Source organism: Solanum stenotomum, chromosome 3, assembly GCF_019186545.1.
Source record: "Solanum stenotomum isolate F172 chromosome 3, ASM1918654v1, whole genome shotgun sequence".
In the NCBI taxonomy this organism is placed as follows: Eukaryota; Viridiplantae; Streptophyta; class Magnoliopsida; order Solanales; family Solanaceae; genus Solanum; species Solanum stenotomum.
Window position 1 is genome coordinate 21812771 of NC_064284.1, and position 14272 is coordinate 21827042.

Below are 14272 nucleotides of genomic sequence, written 5' to 3' on the forward strand. Positions count from 1 at the left end.
TCATATTTCATGTCATGTTAGAGTATGCTTGGGCCAACAGTGACATCAAAGTTGGTCTCGCCTAGAGCATGATAAGTGTCTGTGTGTCTTTCTGGTTCAAGGTTAGAAGACATTTTGGTGTTTCTTTTGATTGGTAATCAAACACTCTTATGTCCCTTAGATAGGGCAAAACACCCATTTGGTGGTAGCGATAGTTCCGCTTGTGGTCTTTTAAGCCATTTGATCTAACATCACCATTTTCTATTTTATTACGACTTCCAAAGGATATACAAAATAAAAATAATTATGGTTTGCACCAAGTATTACTAGAACTAGAAGGCAAAAAAATAATGTCCAAACAAAAATTCTTGGATAAAACTTCAATTTGTGGCCATCCTTTAATATTCCCAAAATGTAACAATAACAACAACTCTTCTATCGATAGAAAGAAGATAGCACACTTAACTCTCTGTCCAAGCAGAGCAACCAACAACAACAACAAAAAACTTCATCTAATTTCCCTACCTCTATCTTATTACAATGAATGACACAGTGGACAAGCTGGTAATTTTCTTAGCAAAGAGAGATGGAATCGACAAGCTTGTCAAGACTTTCCAGTACGTCTCCAAACTCGTAAATTGGCACGTCGAGACGACGTACCCTGACATAGCCACTAGAGCCAAGCAATGGGAAGTGGCCTCTGGCCTCAGCAGAAAAGCCTTTAGGACAGGTCGATCCCTCACAGGATTCAACGCTCTCCGAAGAAGCCCGGGGACTTCCCCAGGTTTCAGGTTGCTAGCAGTTCTCGCCAATTCAGGGGAAATGGTTTATTTCTTCTTCGACCATTTCCTCTGGCTGGCGAGAATTGGAGTAATCGACCCCACATATGCAAAAAGGATGAGCTTTATTTCTGCATTTGGTGAGTCTGTTGGATACGTGTTTTTCGTTATTTCGGATTTTATTCTCATTACAAGGGGATTAAAAGCAGAGAGGAGGTTATTGATTGAAGAGAAGGATTCTAAAGAAACAGAAGGGGAAATTAAGAAAATTAGAATGGATAGAATAATGAGATTGATGGGTGTGGCTGCTAATATTGCTGACCTTATAATAGCCATAGCTGAAATTGAACCAAATCCATTCTGCAACCATACAGTTACTTTAGGCATTAGTGGTTTAGTTTCTGCATGGGCTGGTTGGTATAGAAATTGGCCCTCCTGAACATAAATATGATGAAAATTTTCAAAAAAGTTATTATATGAATGTAACAAACTTCAGTTATTATATGATGAAACGCTGCAATTTACTATTCGAAAATTTTGTTGCATGACTTTATATTCATTGCTTAAGATTTTTTACATTATCAGATCGTTTAAACCATCAATAATTAAGTGGAGTGGTCTATATTACGCATCATCATGAGCAGTGGCGTAGCCACCCTTATGTAAAGATGTCCAATTGGACACCCTTCGTCAGAAAATTATACAGTATATATACAAGTAAAATGATAAACAAAGTGGCTAAATAACATATTTTGGACACCCTTGACACAACAATATGATGTAGCCTAGTAGTTTTAGGCGCTTTGAAAAGTAAAAATACATGAACTTAAATTCAAAGCACATTCACATGGATTTATACACTTTGTTTTGGCCTTTCTTGGTTATTTAAACATACAGAGGACCAACAACCAAAACCTATGTATAATAAGCAATTTTAGCTAAAAGTTTACACAACCATTACAAAAATATGACATACACGGCTCTTTTTTAAAAGAAAAACATGTGTGGAAGAAGAAAAAGGCCTCCTTTTCCTAGTTTACATAATTTTTCTCCTAATTGAGATTTTGGAGAAGAAAAAAGGCTTCCTTTTCCTAATTTTATTCGGTCACATACATACTATTAAAGTAGAATTTTCACAATTTCCTAATTTGACATTGTTTATGCAAAACAAATTTTCCCATCAACTTTTTTTTTTTTCCTTTTTTACTTCCTACTTCAACTAGGACAGTAAAAACCTAAGCTTTATAAATTAAGCCCTTCAAACCTCTCCAATATTATAATTATTCAAATCTCTTTTCAATAATAATCTCAACAAAACAAATTAACATCTCTTATTCAAATATATATCGAGCATCATGTCTTCTTCAACAAAGTTTTTAACTCTAAAGACTTGCGATGGTAAGGAATTTGTACTCGACAAGACAATAGCTGTAAGGTCACAAACTATCAAGAATATGGTTGAAGACGATTGTGTTTCAAACGTCATTCCCCTACCTAATGTCGATAGCAAAACAATGACCAAAGTGATTGAATACTGGAAGAAACATTCGGAGGAAGACGTCTCCAAAGGCATGTTGATGGAGTTTGACAAGGATTTTGTGAAGGTTCACCACTTGATTTTGCATGCTCTTATCTTAGCTGCTAATTTTCTTAATGATAAGGAGATATTGGATATGATGTGTCAAGAAGTTGCCGATAGGATTAAAGGGAAAACACCAGAAGAAATACGTAAAGAATTTGATATCAAGAATGATTTTACTCCAGAGGAAGAAGAGGAGATCCGTAAGCTTGGGCTTTTGAATGATTTTATAAAATTACTGTTATTTTTTGTTCTTTTTTTTTATTATTTTAGAATTAAAACGGTCTAGTTAGCTATTATATCTTATTTTATTTTATTTAGTTCTATATTTTGTTGTTCATTTTCATAGAATTGTTCTTTGATTTTGATTGATTTATAAATTATGTTGAAAAGAAATTAAAGCTATTTAAACAAACAACTTAGTGACTGAAAATAGAGTCTAACTATTGAACTTATAATCAAACAAATTATTGATTATGCTAGAAAAATCAATAAAATATTTATTAGCTAAAATTTTACCTAACCATTAAATTAAGGGAAAACTATGCGGTTAAGCAAACTTATACTACTTAATTACTCATCATAGCTATAGTTTGCTATAATTACCACTCGCGACTAATATTATACATTAGTTATGTGGGCTGACTTCGAGTTTGTATAATTAGCCACATTTGTATATGTATAATTCATCACATTTGTATAATTCGCAGCTAACAATTCTTTGTTTGATTTGTATTTGTATACGATTATTTGTATTTGTATATGACGATGAATTCCTTTGGTTTTTCAGTTTTGTCATCATATACATTCAGTCTTTTTGTGTATAACTTTTTAAAGTTTGTATAAACGTGTAGTTTTTGGATTTTGTATAATATAATTTATATAATGTAATTTGTATAATTGTTTAAAGTTCATACGTTTATGTTTGTATCAATTTGTTATTTCAAGTTTATTATATTTGTATAATTTCAGACTTTATATTACCCAATTATACAAAAACACGTGAATTATTCAAACGTACCTGCGAATTATACAAACGAGATGCGAATTGTACAAATTATTGTCCTCTCTCGCTCGCCTCTCTCCCCACTCTCTCAATCTCGCTCACATATCTCCTCCCTCTCCTAATCTTGCACGCCTCTCTCCTCCCTTTCTCAATCCCTCTCGCCAGAATATACAAATACATATGTATAATATACAATTATCTAACTGATATACATATACAATTCACATCTCTTCCACTCTCTTCCCTCTCTCACTCACCTCTCTCCTCCCTCTCCCAGTCTCGCTCGCCACTCCCCTCCTTATAACATGTAGCTACAAATCGTAATTTGCAAATTATATCTATAGAGTGTAATTAAGCTATTTTTGAATGGTTATATGCGAAAGTTCCTCTTAAATTAATAGCTCTTGCTCTTTCACAGTTACAAGAAAATTAAATTGAATATTGATTCAAGATTCGAATTGCAAAAAAATGCTTTTAACGAAATTTTTAAAAAATATTATTAAGAAATAAATATTGAGATACTCAATTTTTTTAAAGATAATTAAGAAATAAATACTGAGATAATCAAACAAGATAGAAATAATCTATCTCAATCCCAATTATAAAATAAAATTATAGAGTACAAGCCACATATATGTATAATTTTCTATGTTGGCTTTACTTCGGACATTCTTCACGAATTTTCTACCTACGCTACTGATCGTGAATAGAAAAGGCGGAAAATAATGTAAATAACTTGTTACTACTATTATAATGTAAAAGGTCTTTTATATTGTTCGTTATATAAGTTAAATTCATTTGCAGTTACTCAACGAAAGGCGATTTATTCAGATTTTGAGAGGAATTGTTTATAAGAACGTACACCTGCACTGCTAGACTGCTTCGTGGTTGCTTTCTTCCTCTTTCTTTGTTCTTTTTATAATTCTTGCATTTATTGATAGGGGAAAGTCAAGAATTTTATTGAGGGGTATCTAAAAATAAAAAAATAAACTCTCGAAGAAGTTAAAAGGAATCAATATATAGTGTATATACACACAAAAAAACATGTTTACCTAGCTATACAACTGTAATTTTCTAACAACTATGCCAATTGACACTTAACACCCCTTGAATAAATGGGTCACTAGCTACGACAAAAACAAATAAATATGTCATGTTAACAAAGAGTGTTAAAGTCTTTATCGATATTAGTTATGTGTCATTGGATCCAATGTCGCTATAGAGAGTGGAGGTATTTTGACAAAAAAACATTTTTACCTAGCTATACAACTGTAATTTTCCTAACAACTATGTCAATTGACACTTAACACCCCTTGAATAAATGGGTCACTACGACAAAAACAAATAAATATGCAATGTTAACAAAGAGTGTTAGAATTTGTATCGATATTAGTTATGTGTCATTGGATCCAATGTCGCTATAGGGAGTGAAGGTATTTTGACAAAAAAAACATTATGCTATTTGAGGTTCAAACACAAAACTTCTTGATTCAAATGGACACCTATTATCACTCTGTCAAAGGCATAACTTTATTTTGTCAAAGGTGTCCAACTTTAAATATATTCTTTAAATGCAAGATTTGACATATATATAATGTAATGTCTAGTTGGACACCCTCAATGGCTATAGCTTTGCCTCTGGCTATAAGCTTTAGAGACACTTACAAAAAGTATTAATTGTCTCTAAAAAGATATATTTAGCGACAATCAAACTATTGTCATTAATTAATATATCAAAATTAAAACATTAAAATAAGCTATTGCACAATATGAGAGTTTACCGTATGGTTTATCTTTTAGTTACGAGGTGACTTTTAAACAGACCTTTACCGTATGCTATGAATCAAATTTAATCCTAAATGAATTGTATTGAAAATAGGTTAAGTTTGTGGGGACATTAAAATAAGTGAAGAAAATTAAATAAAATATTAATATATCAAAATTAAAACATTAAAATAAAGGACACTTTCAAAAAAAATTGTTATTATTTTTCTTTAAAAAAAATACACGTAACTTTTTCAAATTAATTAAAAGTGAAAAAGATAAAAGAAAATAATTAATGAAAGAGAAAAAATAAAAAGCTAAAAGTAAGGAGGAAAATAAATATTTCATAAAGAAACAAAGAAAAATTATTAAAAATATATAAATTTTAATGTTAATAATTATGTGTATTAATTTAATCATATTTTTCGCTTCTCACTTGTTTTGAAGAGAGTGAACATGCTCTCTATGTCACCTCTACACCAAAAGATATATTTATTACACTTCAAAATAGTTTAGGGGAAATAGGACCCTCAAAAATAAAATGTGTATTTTTGAAATTTCGATTATAGTTTAAGGAATATTTATGCTTATGTGTTAGATAAATAATATTTTTCCCCAAAAAGTGATGTTCTAGAATTTTTTTTATAAATGTGTGCCAACTTTTAAAAAAAATAAAAATCACGTGAATAAAGAATCTACACGGAAGGAGATAGAGTGTATATATATATATATATATATATATATATATATATATATATATATATATTTCATTCTCTTTAGATGAAAGCACGTTGGGGGTAAAGACTATTAAATAGTCAAGGTTAGATAATAATTAAAATTGCTAATTGATTTAAGAGGTTCTAAATAAAATATGCAAAATTAATGGATATTTTGTCATTCTTGTTCGTTCTTCAAAAAATGCTAATGAAGACTAATTCCTTCGGGCTAGTGAAGATATTGCTCCAGTCTATTCAATGGATTGTTCCCTAAAAATGCTATTATGAGGATCAAAATTTACTTCTTTTTTTTAGTTGAATATTTGACCTTTGAAACTTTTTATTGACTTAATAATTCTATACAAAAATGGTCCAGCGACCCGACAAAGATAACAAATAACATCTAGCACATTTCAAATATTGAACCGGCCATTCTTTCTTAAATATCACCCTCGCAATTAGGATTTCTAAATTGAGCTCCCTTTTGCCCTTTTCAATGTCGCCGCTGAGAACTGTCACTAACCCCACCTTAGCTTCCTTCTTCTCATGCTATGAATCATCAACATTTTTCTCTCTTCATGCCGTCATTCTTCTTTCTCAGCTCGCAGAGGTGGACCTCCACTATTGTCCTCACATTTCCTTTCTTCCTTATTGTTTCTGACTTCTGTTTCTTCTTTTGCAGAGATTTGCTAGCTCCGTGGACAAATTAAAATGGATACCTAAGTAATTTCAATGAAGGTGTCTCGTCTTATGTTTGAGCTTGGAACTCATTGTAAGTATGGTTTTTCCTTCATTTTCTTTTGCTTCCCTTTTTCCTTTTCTAACTCTAAGAGTATTAGCTTAAAATACTAGGACCTTCTCTCGCTCTTCACCTCTTTTGTGTCACCATGACTGACCATAATTTCTAGCATAGAACATATCGATATGAATAAAAAATCAAAATTAAAAAAGAAAAAAAACATGAATTTTGTAATTAAAAAATTAAAAAGAAGGGGCAAGTGCATGTATAATATTAAGTTAATGCATGGACATATTTTATCTAGCAATATCAAGAAGATGCAAACTAACGTCTTCCTCCTATTTGATAAGAACATTAATCTTGAGCGTATTTAAAAATGTTATATCACACTGACTCAATTGATGCCTAGATTGAGTCCGTACTGAAGCCATACACAATTAATGAGTATATGTTGATTCAGTGTCAAAATCTATCGTAGAAAATATTTGTTGAAATTGTAAAAATTTGATAACTAGTAGTGAAATCCTATTGATATTATTAACAATCGAAAAATGATAATTCTTTGATAGATTCCTTTAATTAATCGTTCTTGAAGTGACTATTTGTATGGCATGCTATGAATTGATTTGAAGAAAAAAAAAATATTTATAGAAAATGTATTGATACTTTCACACATCCTGTTATCAATTTTGTCCCCGCAAGTATGTTACTTTCATGTTCATCATTTAAATATAGGTAAAAAGGAAGAAAGTATTTATTTTTCTATTATATTAGAAAAAACTTGTTTCAACATGTCTATCTCTGTTTTATTGATTCGAAACCTATTTGAGCCACTAAGAGATAAAATTGATCAAAATAAGTCATAATTCTAGAAAGTAAATAAAATAAGCTTTGTAGTTTTTTCTTCCATTTTATCTAAAAATACAAACGTCTATATTTTTACATAAAACGAAACTTTCTTTTCCACTTTATAAAGTGTAACTTTTTCTTACACTCAATATTGCAGATTTTATTAATTTATTTTGTCTTTTCTCCTCAAGTCTAGATTTGTCACGACCCAGACCGTCGTGATTGGCACCCACACTAACCCTCCGGTGGGAGAACCACCACTACAACCCAAACCAAGCAACTAAACAAAAAACTAAAGCATTTAAGGATACGAAAACAAGAATAATATCTAAAAACTGAAGTTCCCATAAACTTCCCAAAGATCTAACAACTAACAATGCGAAAAAATATATGTAGAACCTGAAAGTCAATGTACCAAAACATCTAAAGTTCAACAAGTCTAAACAAGAAGGGATATAACCCCATACTAATGAACTAAAACTTAATTAGAAAGTCTATGTCTGAAATGGTGGACATAGACGAAAGGAGAACTCATAGCAACCTGGAAGAACTGGCTCACCCTTGAATTCGAACAATCACTGATCTTCTAAGCAAGGTTTGTCAGTAGCCGCTTGAAGATGTTCTGTACTCAACAAAGAAATAGCAAGTGCAGTATCAGTACACAACCACAATTTACTGGTATGATCACTCGGCTATTCCACTAAGTGTAACATATATAAGCCATTACAACAATATAATCACATGCACATATCGAACATATACAATATTATCAACATTTACGAACAACTTTATATATCTCAAAATACACAATTATGACAAGTCATTGGTCCTCTCATGGAACCCAAACCCAAACAGTTAGCATACCGGAACGTGGTACCTGATCCAATAATTATGCCAGAACGTGGCAACCGATCCCATAATTATGCCGAAATGTGGCAATCAATCTAAGTTAGTTATGCCGGAATGTGGCAACCGATCCTTTCAACACATTACAATCACAATCACAAGTATATCCTCAAGATCCTACATTTAAGTCATGATTTCATGGTAACCATCATTCATCTATCTCATTTATAACAAGTGTGATCAATAATGCAACATTTATATATATACATACATGTATCATAATGAAGCAAGAACAAACATACATCACACAATCATAAAATCATAGCCATCACCTACCTTGAAACAAGCTTGTAACCCTAAGAAACTTGATCCTTTCTTTTTTGGATTCGTTCTGCTTGTCCTTGGTCTACAAACAATCATAATAACATGAGAATCAATAAACAATCACTAATTACCTGAATCGCTAACAATTCTATGAACCCTAGATCATACCTATGATCTCAAGTACCCATCTAGGGATTTTTTTCACCATAGAATCTAGATCAAAACCCTCCCCCATCGATAATTACCCATTCTATTACGTTTTACAAATCGAAAAATGGATTCGGGGAGTGAAAAACTTACCTTTAGCCTTAAGAATGGTGGAAAATTGTCAAGAGTTGCCTGTGGTTTGTTCCTTAGCACTAAAAATCAAAAAGAGCAGAATAAAGTCGTTTTGGGGTTTATTTACGACTTTAAGTCGCGTCTGGCCCGCCACAGCGGCCCTCACCCCGCTACAACTTCCCCGCCAGAGCACCAAAACCACCGCCAAAGCGGCTTGCACGAAACAATAAGCTATTTTAATAATTACAAGACCCCCATTTCACAACACACCTTTAACTAACGACGCTCAGAAAATACTTACGCTAAGATCGATTTCGGGAGTTATACTCACCCGAATTCAATTCCATAAAGTTGTATGAATTCCTTAACGACTTATCTAACTAGACATGTAATCAAACTCATAAATAAGTCACCCGATTGTTACCAGATTTCCCAACACCTTAATGACTCCGATTTCGTCCAAATCTGAACTAGGTTGGGAAATTTCAAGTTACTACGAAAAAGTTTTCAGACCCAAAATTTTTCTCCATTGGCTTTTCCATATCGACGGAACCTGGTCGTCACAATAGGTACCAATTTACCCATCACTCGTCCCCAAGTGACAAACTTAGGAAAAACAAGCTAAGAAAGGAATGAAGTAGTACCTGAATCGACGAACAATTGGGGATACTTGTCTCGCATGTCCCTCTCAATTTCCCAAGTAGCTTCCTCAACTGGACGATGCTTCTATTGAACTTTCACGGACTTAATCTCTTTGGTCTTCAGCTTACGCACATCACGATCAAGAATTGTAATCGGTTCCTCCTTATATTGGAGGTCTTTGTCTAACACAATTGAGTCCCACTTAATGATATAATCCCCGTCACCATGATACCTCTTGAACATGGACACATGAAATATCAGATGAACTCTCGATAAATTATGAGGTAAAGCCAATCTATACATTATCAGTTCTACACATTCAAGAACCTCAAAAGGACCAATGTATCGTGGACTTAGTTTGCCCTTCTTGCCGAATCTCATCAACCATTTCATGGGTGATACCTTAAGAAGAACATTCTCACCGGTTTGAAACGCCATGTCTCTCACCTTATGATCTGCATACTTCTTTTGTCTACTCTGGGCTGCTAGAAGCTTAGTTTGAATACTCATCACCTTATTTTGAGCATTCTTCACTAAATCGACCCCCCAATGGTTTCACATCTCCAGCCTCAAATCATCCTATGGGTGATCTACATCCCCTCTCATAGAGTGCCTCAAATGGTGTCATATCTATGTTGGAGTGATAACTATTATTATAGGAGAATTCACGCAAAGGTAGGAACTTATCTCAATTCTCTCCAAAGTCAATCACACATGCCCTTAACATGACTTCTAACACTTGAATAGTCCTCTCTGACTGTCCGTCTGTCTGTTGATGAAAGGTTGTACTAAAAGTGAGTTATGTGCCCAATTCATCATGCAATTTCCTACAAAACTTGGATGTGAATTAGGTACCATGGTCTGAGATGATAGAGAGGGGCACCCCATGCAACCTCACTATCTCCTTCACATAAACTTTAGCTAATTGTTCAGCATTATAATCTATTCTTACCGGAGTAAAATGGGCTGACTTAGTCAATCTATCAACCACTATCCAAATAGAATCAAACTTCCCTAAAGTCTTGGGAAGACCAACCACAAAATCCATGACTATTCTTTTCCACTTCCATTCCGGAATTGACATTCTTTGAAGCAAGCTTGCAGGCCTTTGATGTTCATACTTCACTTGTTGGCAATTTTGACACTTAGCCACAAATTCTGCTATATCATTCTTCACGGCTTCGCTTCAAGTCTCGGTACATCTTCGTCACACCCGGATGAATAAAATATCGAGAATCATGAAATTCAATCAACAATTTCTGAATCAAATCATCAATTCGAGGAACACAAATCCTTCCTTTAAAATTGAGCACACCTTTCACATTAAGAATGGTCTCTTGTGCCTTACCAATCACAGTCTTCTTTCTAAACTCCAAATTCTCATCCACAAACTATTTGGCCTTGATCTCCTCAATGAACATGGCCCTAACCTCAATGCTAGCTAACACCCCACCTCTTTCTGAGATGCCCAACTGCATGAACTTATACTTTAAGGTCTGAATTTCCTTAGCCAAAGGTCGCTTGGATACACTAAAGCAAGCTAAACTATCCATACTCACAACTTTTTGACTCAAAACGTCTGTCACCACATTAGCGTTGCCCGAATGGTATTGAATGGTGACATCATAATCTTTAAGTAACTCCATCCACCTTCGCTGTCTCAAATTTAGATCCTTTTAAGTGAACACATGTTGCAAACTACGATGATCATACCTCACACTTAACACCATAGAGGTAATGCCGCCAGATCTTAAGAGCAAACACTACCGCTGCCAACTCTCCAAATCATGTGTTGGATAATTCATCTCATGCACCTTCAATTGACGCGAGACATAAGCTATAACACTCTTATCTTGCATCAACACAACACTCAAACCAGAATGTGAAGCATCACAATAAACTATAAACTTTTTACCTTCCACCGGTATTGCTAGAATATGTGCGTTGGTCAAAAGAGTCTTGAGCTTTTGAAAGCTGTCCTCACATTTTTCAGTCCATTCAAATAATATCTCTTTTTTGGTCAAATTAGTCAAGTGAGTGGCAATAGAAGCAAAGTTCTTTACAAATCGACAATAGTGGCTAGCAAGCCCCCACAAAACTCCTAACTTCCGTCACAGAGTTAGGCCGTACCCAATTCTTAACTGCCTCAATCTTTTGAGGATTTACCATTACCCCTTCTTTTGAGACTACATGTCCCAAAAATGCAACCGAAGTCAACCAAAATTTACACTTAGAAAATTTTGCATACAATCTTTGTTTCCCAAGAACACCCAAAACAATACGAAGATGGTCGGCATGCTCTTCCTCACTTTTCAAATAGACCAAATATCATCAATAAAGACTATGACAAAAGAATCAAGAAATGGCTTGAACACCACATTCATTAAACTCATGACAGCTACAGGCGCATTGGTCAAACCAAAAGACATAACCAAAAACGCATAGTGCCCATAGCGAGTTCTAAACTCCGTCTTGGGCACATCCTCAGGCCTAATTTTCAACTAATAATAGCCAGACCTTAGATCAATCTTAGAGAAAACTGATGCACCTTGCAATTGGTCAAAAAGATCATCTATTAGAGGCAAAAGATACTTGTTTCGAATAGTGATCCTATTCAATTGCCGATAATCTATACACATTCTCATACTATCATCATTTTTCTTAACAAACAAAACTGAAGCACCCCACGGGGAAGCACTAGGACGAATAAATTCCTTATAAAAAAAACTCTTGAATTTGAGCCTTAAGCTCTTTTAATTCTGCTGGAGCCATGCGATATAGAGGGATAGAAATGGGACGAGTACCAGGTTCTAAATCAATGCATAAGTCTATATCTATATCCAGAGGCATACCAGACAAGTCATTAGAAAACACTTCTCTAAATTCTGACACTACATGAATAGACTCAAAGGATGAAACATCAATCTCAACATCCCTAATATGAGTCAAATAAGCCAAACAACACTCCCTTATCAATTTCCTAGTCCGAATAAAGGATATGATCTTAGCTTGCTTAGGCTTGTACACCCCTTCCCACTCTAATTTTTTCAAGCCCATAATTTCTAGAGTTACAGACTTAGTATTATAATTAAGCACATCATAATAAGGGGACAACCAAGTCATGCCTAAGATTATATCAAATTCAGTCATATCCAAAATCACCAAATCAATCAAAGTCTGAAAATCCATAAACAAAATAGGACAAGCACGATAGACATGGGTGACTATGACTGACTCTCCAACTGGGGTGGAAACATGGATATGGACTTCAAGTATATCATAAAAAGATAAAAGTGACCAAAATAAGCCATTATTCTAGTAAATAACTAAAATAAGCCTAGTGGAAGAAAAAAATATGTTTTGTGCAATATTTCAAACGTTTTCCGTTAGTTTCACAACGTGTATATTTTAATACATAACGAAAATACTTTTTACACCTTGTAAAACGAAACTATTTCTTACACTTTGTAAAGTGGAAGAAAAAATTATGTTTTACAAAGAGGAATATTTTTCACGTTCTCTTTATGAAGCTTTTGCAGTGTTTGTCATACAATTATATTGATTTGACATATCATTAAAACGAAAAAAATTATTACATTATGTATTTATTTATTTTTTTTCTGAAAACTCATCCAAACTCTATTTAAGGATGTTCAAACATAGTACCTTCAACATCTTTAGTCTTCTATTTTTCTTCATTTCAATCACAAAAAAAATATCTTCTAAACCAAAAGTTAGAGTTTCGATTTATTGGGATGGCAAAATTATACATGACAAAAATATCGTTTATTATAATTGTCTTTCGAAACACAATGCTAAATATTTAATTAATGTCCGATATCATAAATTTCTTTCATCAATTTATAAAAGAATGGGTATAAATAGTACTGATTATAATTTGATTATAGTCGAAAAATACCCTACTTCATTTTTGTCACAAGGACAAGTAAAATTTGGAGAGCGAATTATCTATAGTGACGAATCGTTGACCGACTTTTTGAGGGTTCCAAATGACTACATAGATCAAATCAAGTTAACACTTATGATACATAATGTGATAATTTTTTCCTTAAATAGAGCTTGAAGGAGTTTTCAGAATAAAAAAAATAAAAATACATAATGTAATAATTTTTTCTGTTTTTATGATATGCCAAATCAATATAATGAGAAAATGGTCTAAAGCCCTCCCAACCTATACCCAAAATCTCAACTACACACTCCAACTTCACGGGTGTCCTATTACCCCATGAACTTCATATTTCTCTATTTTCTACACACTTAAACGCTGACATGTCATAGGAGGTGAGAACACCTCCTCTATGCACGTTAGAAGGTGAGAACACCTTAAATTTTGACGAAAATTTTCTCTTTCTCCAATGGTCATCTTCCCCACCATTAAATAAACCATTGTTTCTTCTTCCCCGCCATTAACCCTTGTTCCTTATATAAAAAATTCACGATTTTCTTTCAAAAATAGGTAGGATTTAGTTGTTTATGTTCATTTCTACTTCAAATCTTGAATTTAGGGTTTGTAATCTACTCTAATTTCTTATTTTGGTCACTTTTATCTTTTTGTGGCTTATTTAGGTTCTAGACTCTCTAGACTACTACTTCACAAAATATTAGCACTTATTGTAAGAGAAAAATCATGCTTATGATTTTAACTATATATAAACAAAATTTTAAATAAATTAGAACAACGACATTATTTCAAATCTTTCACTAATTTATATATTAATCATGGATCAATGAATATAAGATAAAAAGAAA

At 33.2% G+C, this 14272-nt stretch overlaps 1 protein-coding gene and 1 pseudogene across 1 annotated transcript; both read left to right on the forward strand.

Moving 5' to 3' along the window:
* The first annotated feature begins 373 nt into the window (after positions 1 to 373).
* On the forward strand, positions 374 to 1287 carry LOC125859561 (peroxisomal membrane protein 11B). The gene has a single exon (XM_049539330.1). The coding sequence runs from the start codon at positions 520 to 522 to the stop codon at positions 1195 to 1197; it is 678 nt and encodes a 225-aa protein (XP_049395287.1). The 5' UTR covers positions 374 to 519; the 3' UTR covers positions 1198 to 1287.
* An 826-nt stretch (positions 1288 to 2113) lies between these two features.
* LOC125860085 (SKP1-like protein 1A) lies at positions 2114 to 2562 on the forward strand (annotated as a pseudogene).
* The last annotated feature ends 11710 nt before the right edge of the window (positions 2563 to 14272 follow it).

Bases quoted from the DNA above. Each gene is read 5' to 3' on its own strand.
- LOC125859561 (XM_049539330.1), top strand. From the start codon at position 520: ATGAATGACACAGTGGACAAGCTGGTAATTTTCTTAGCAAAGAGAGAT.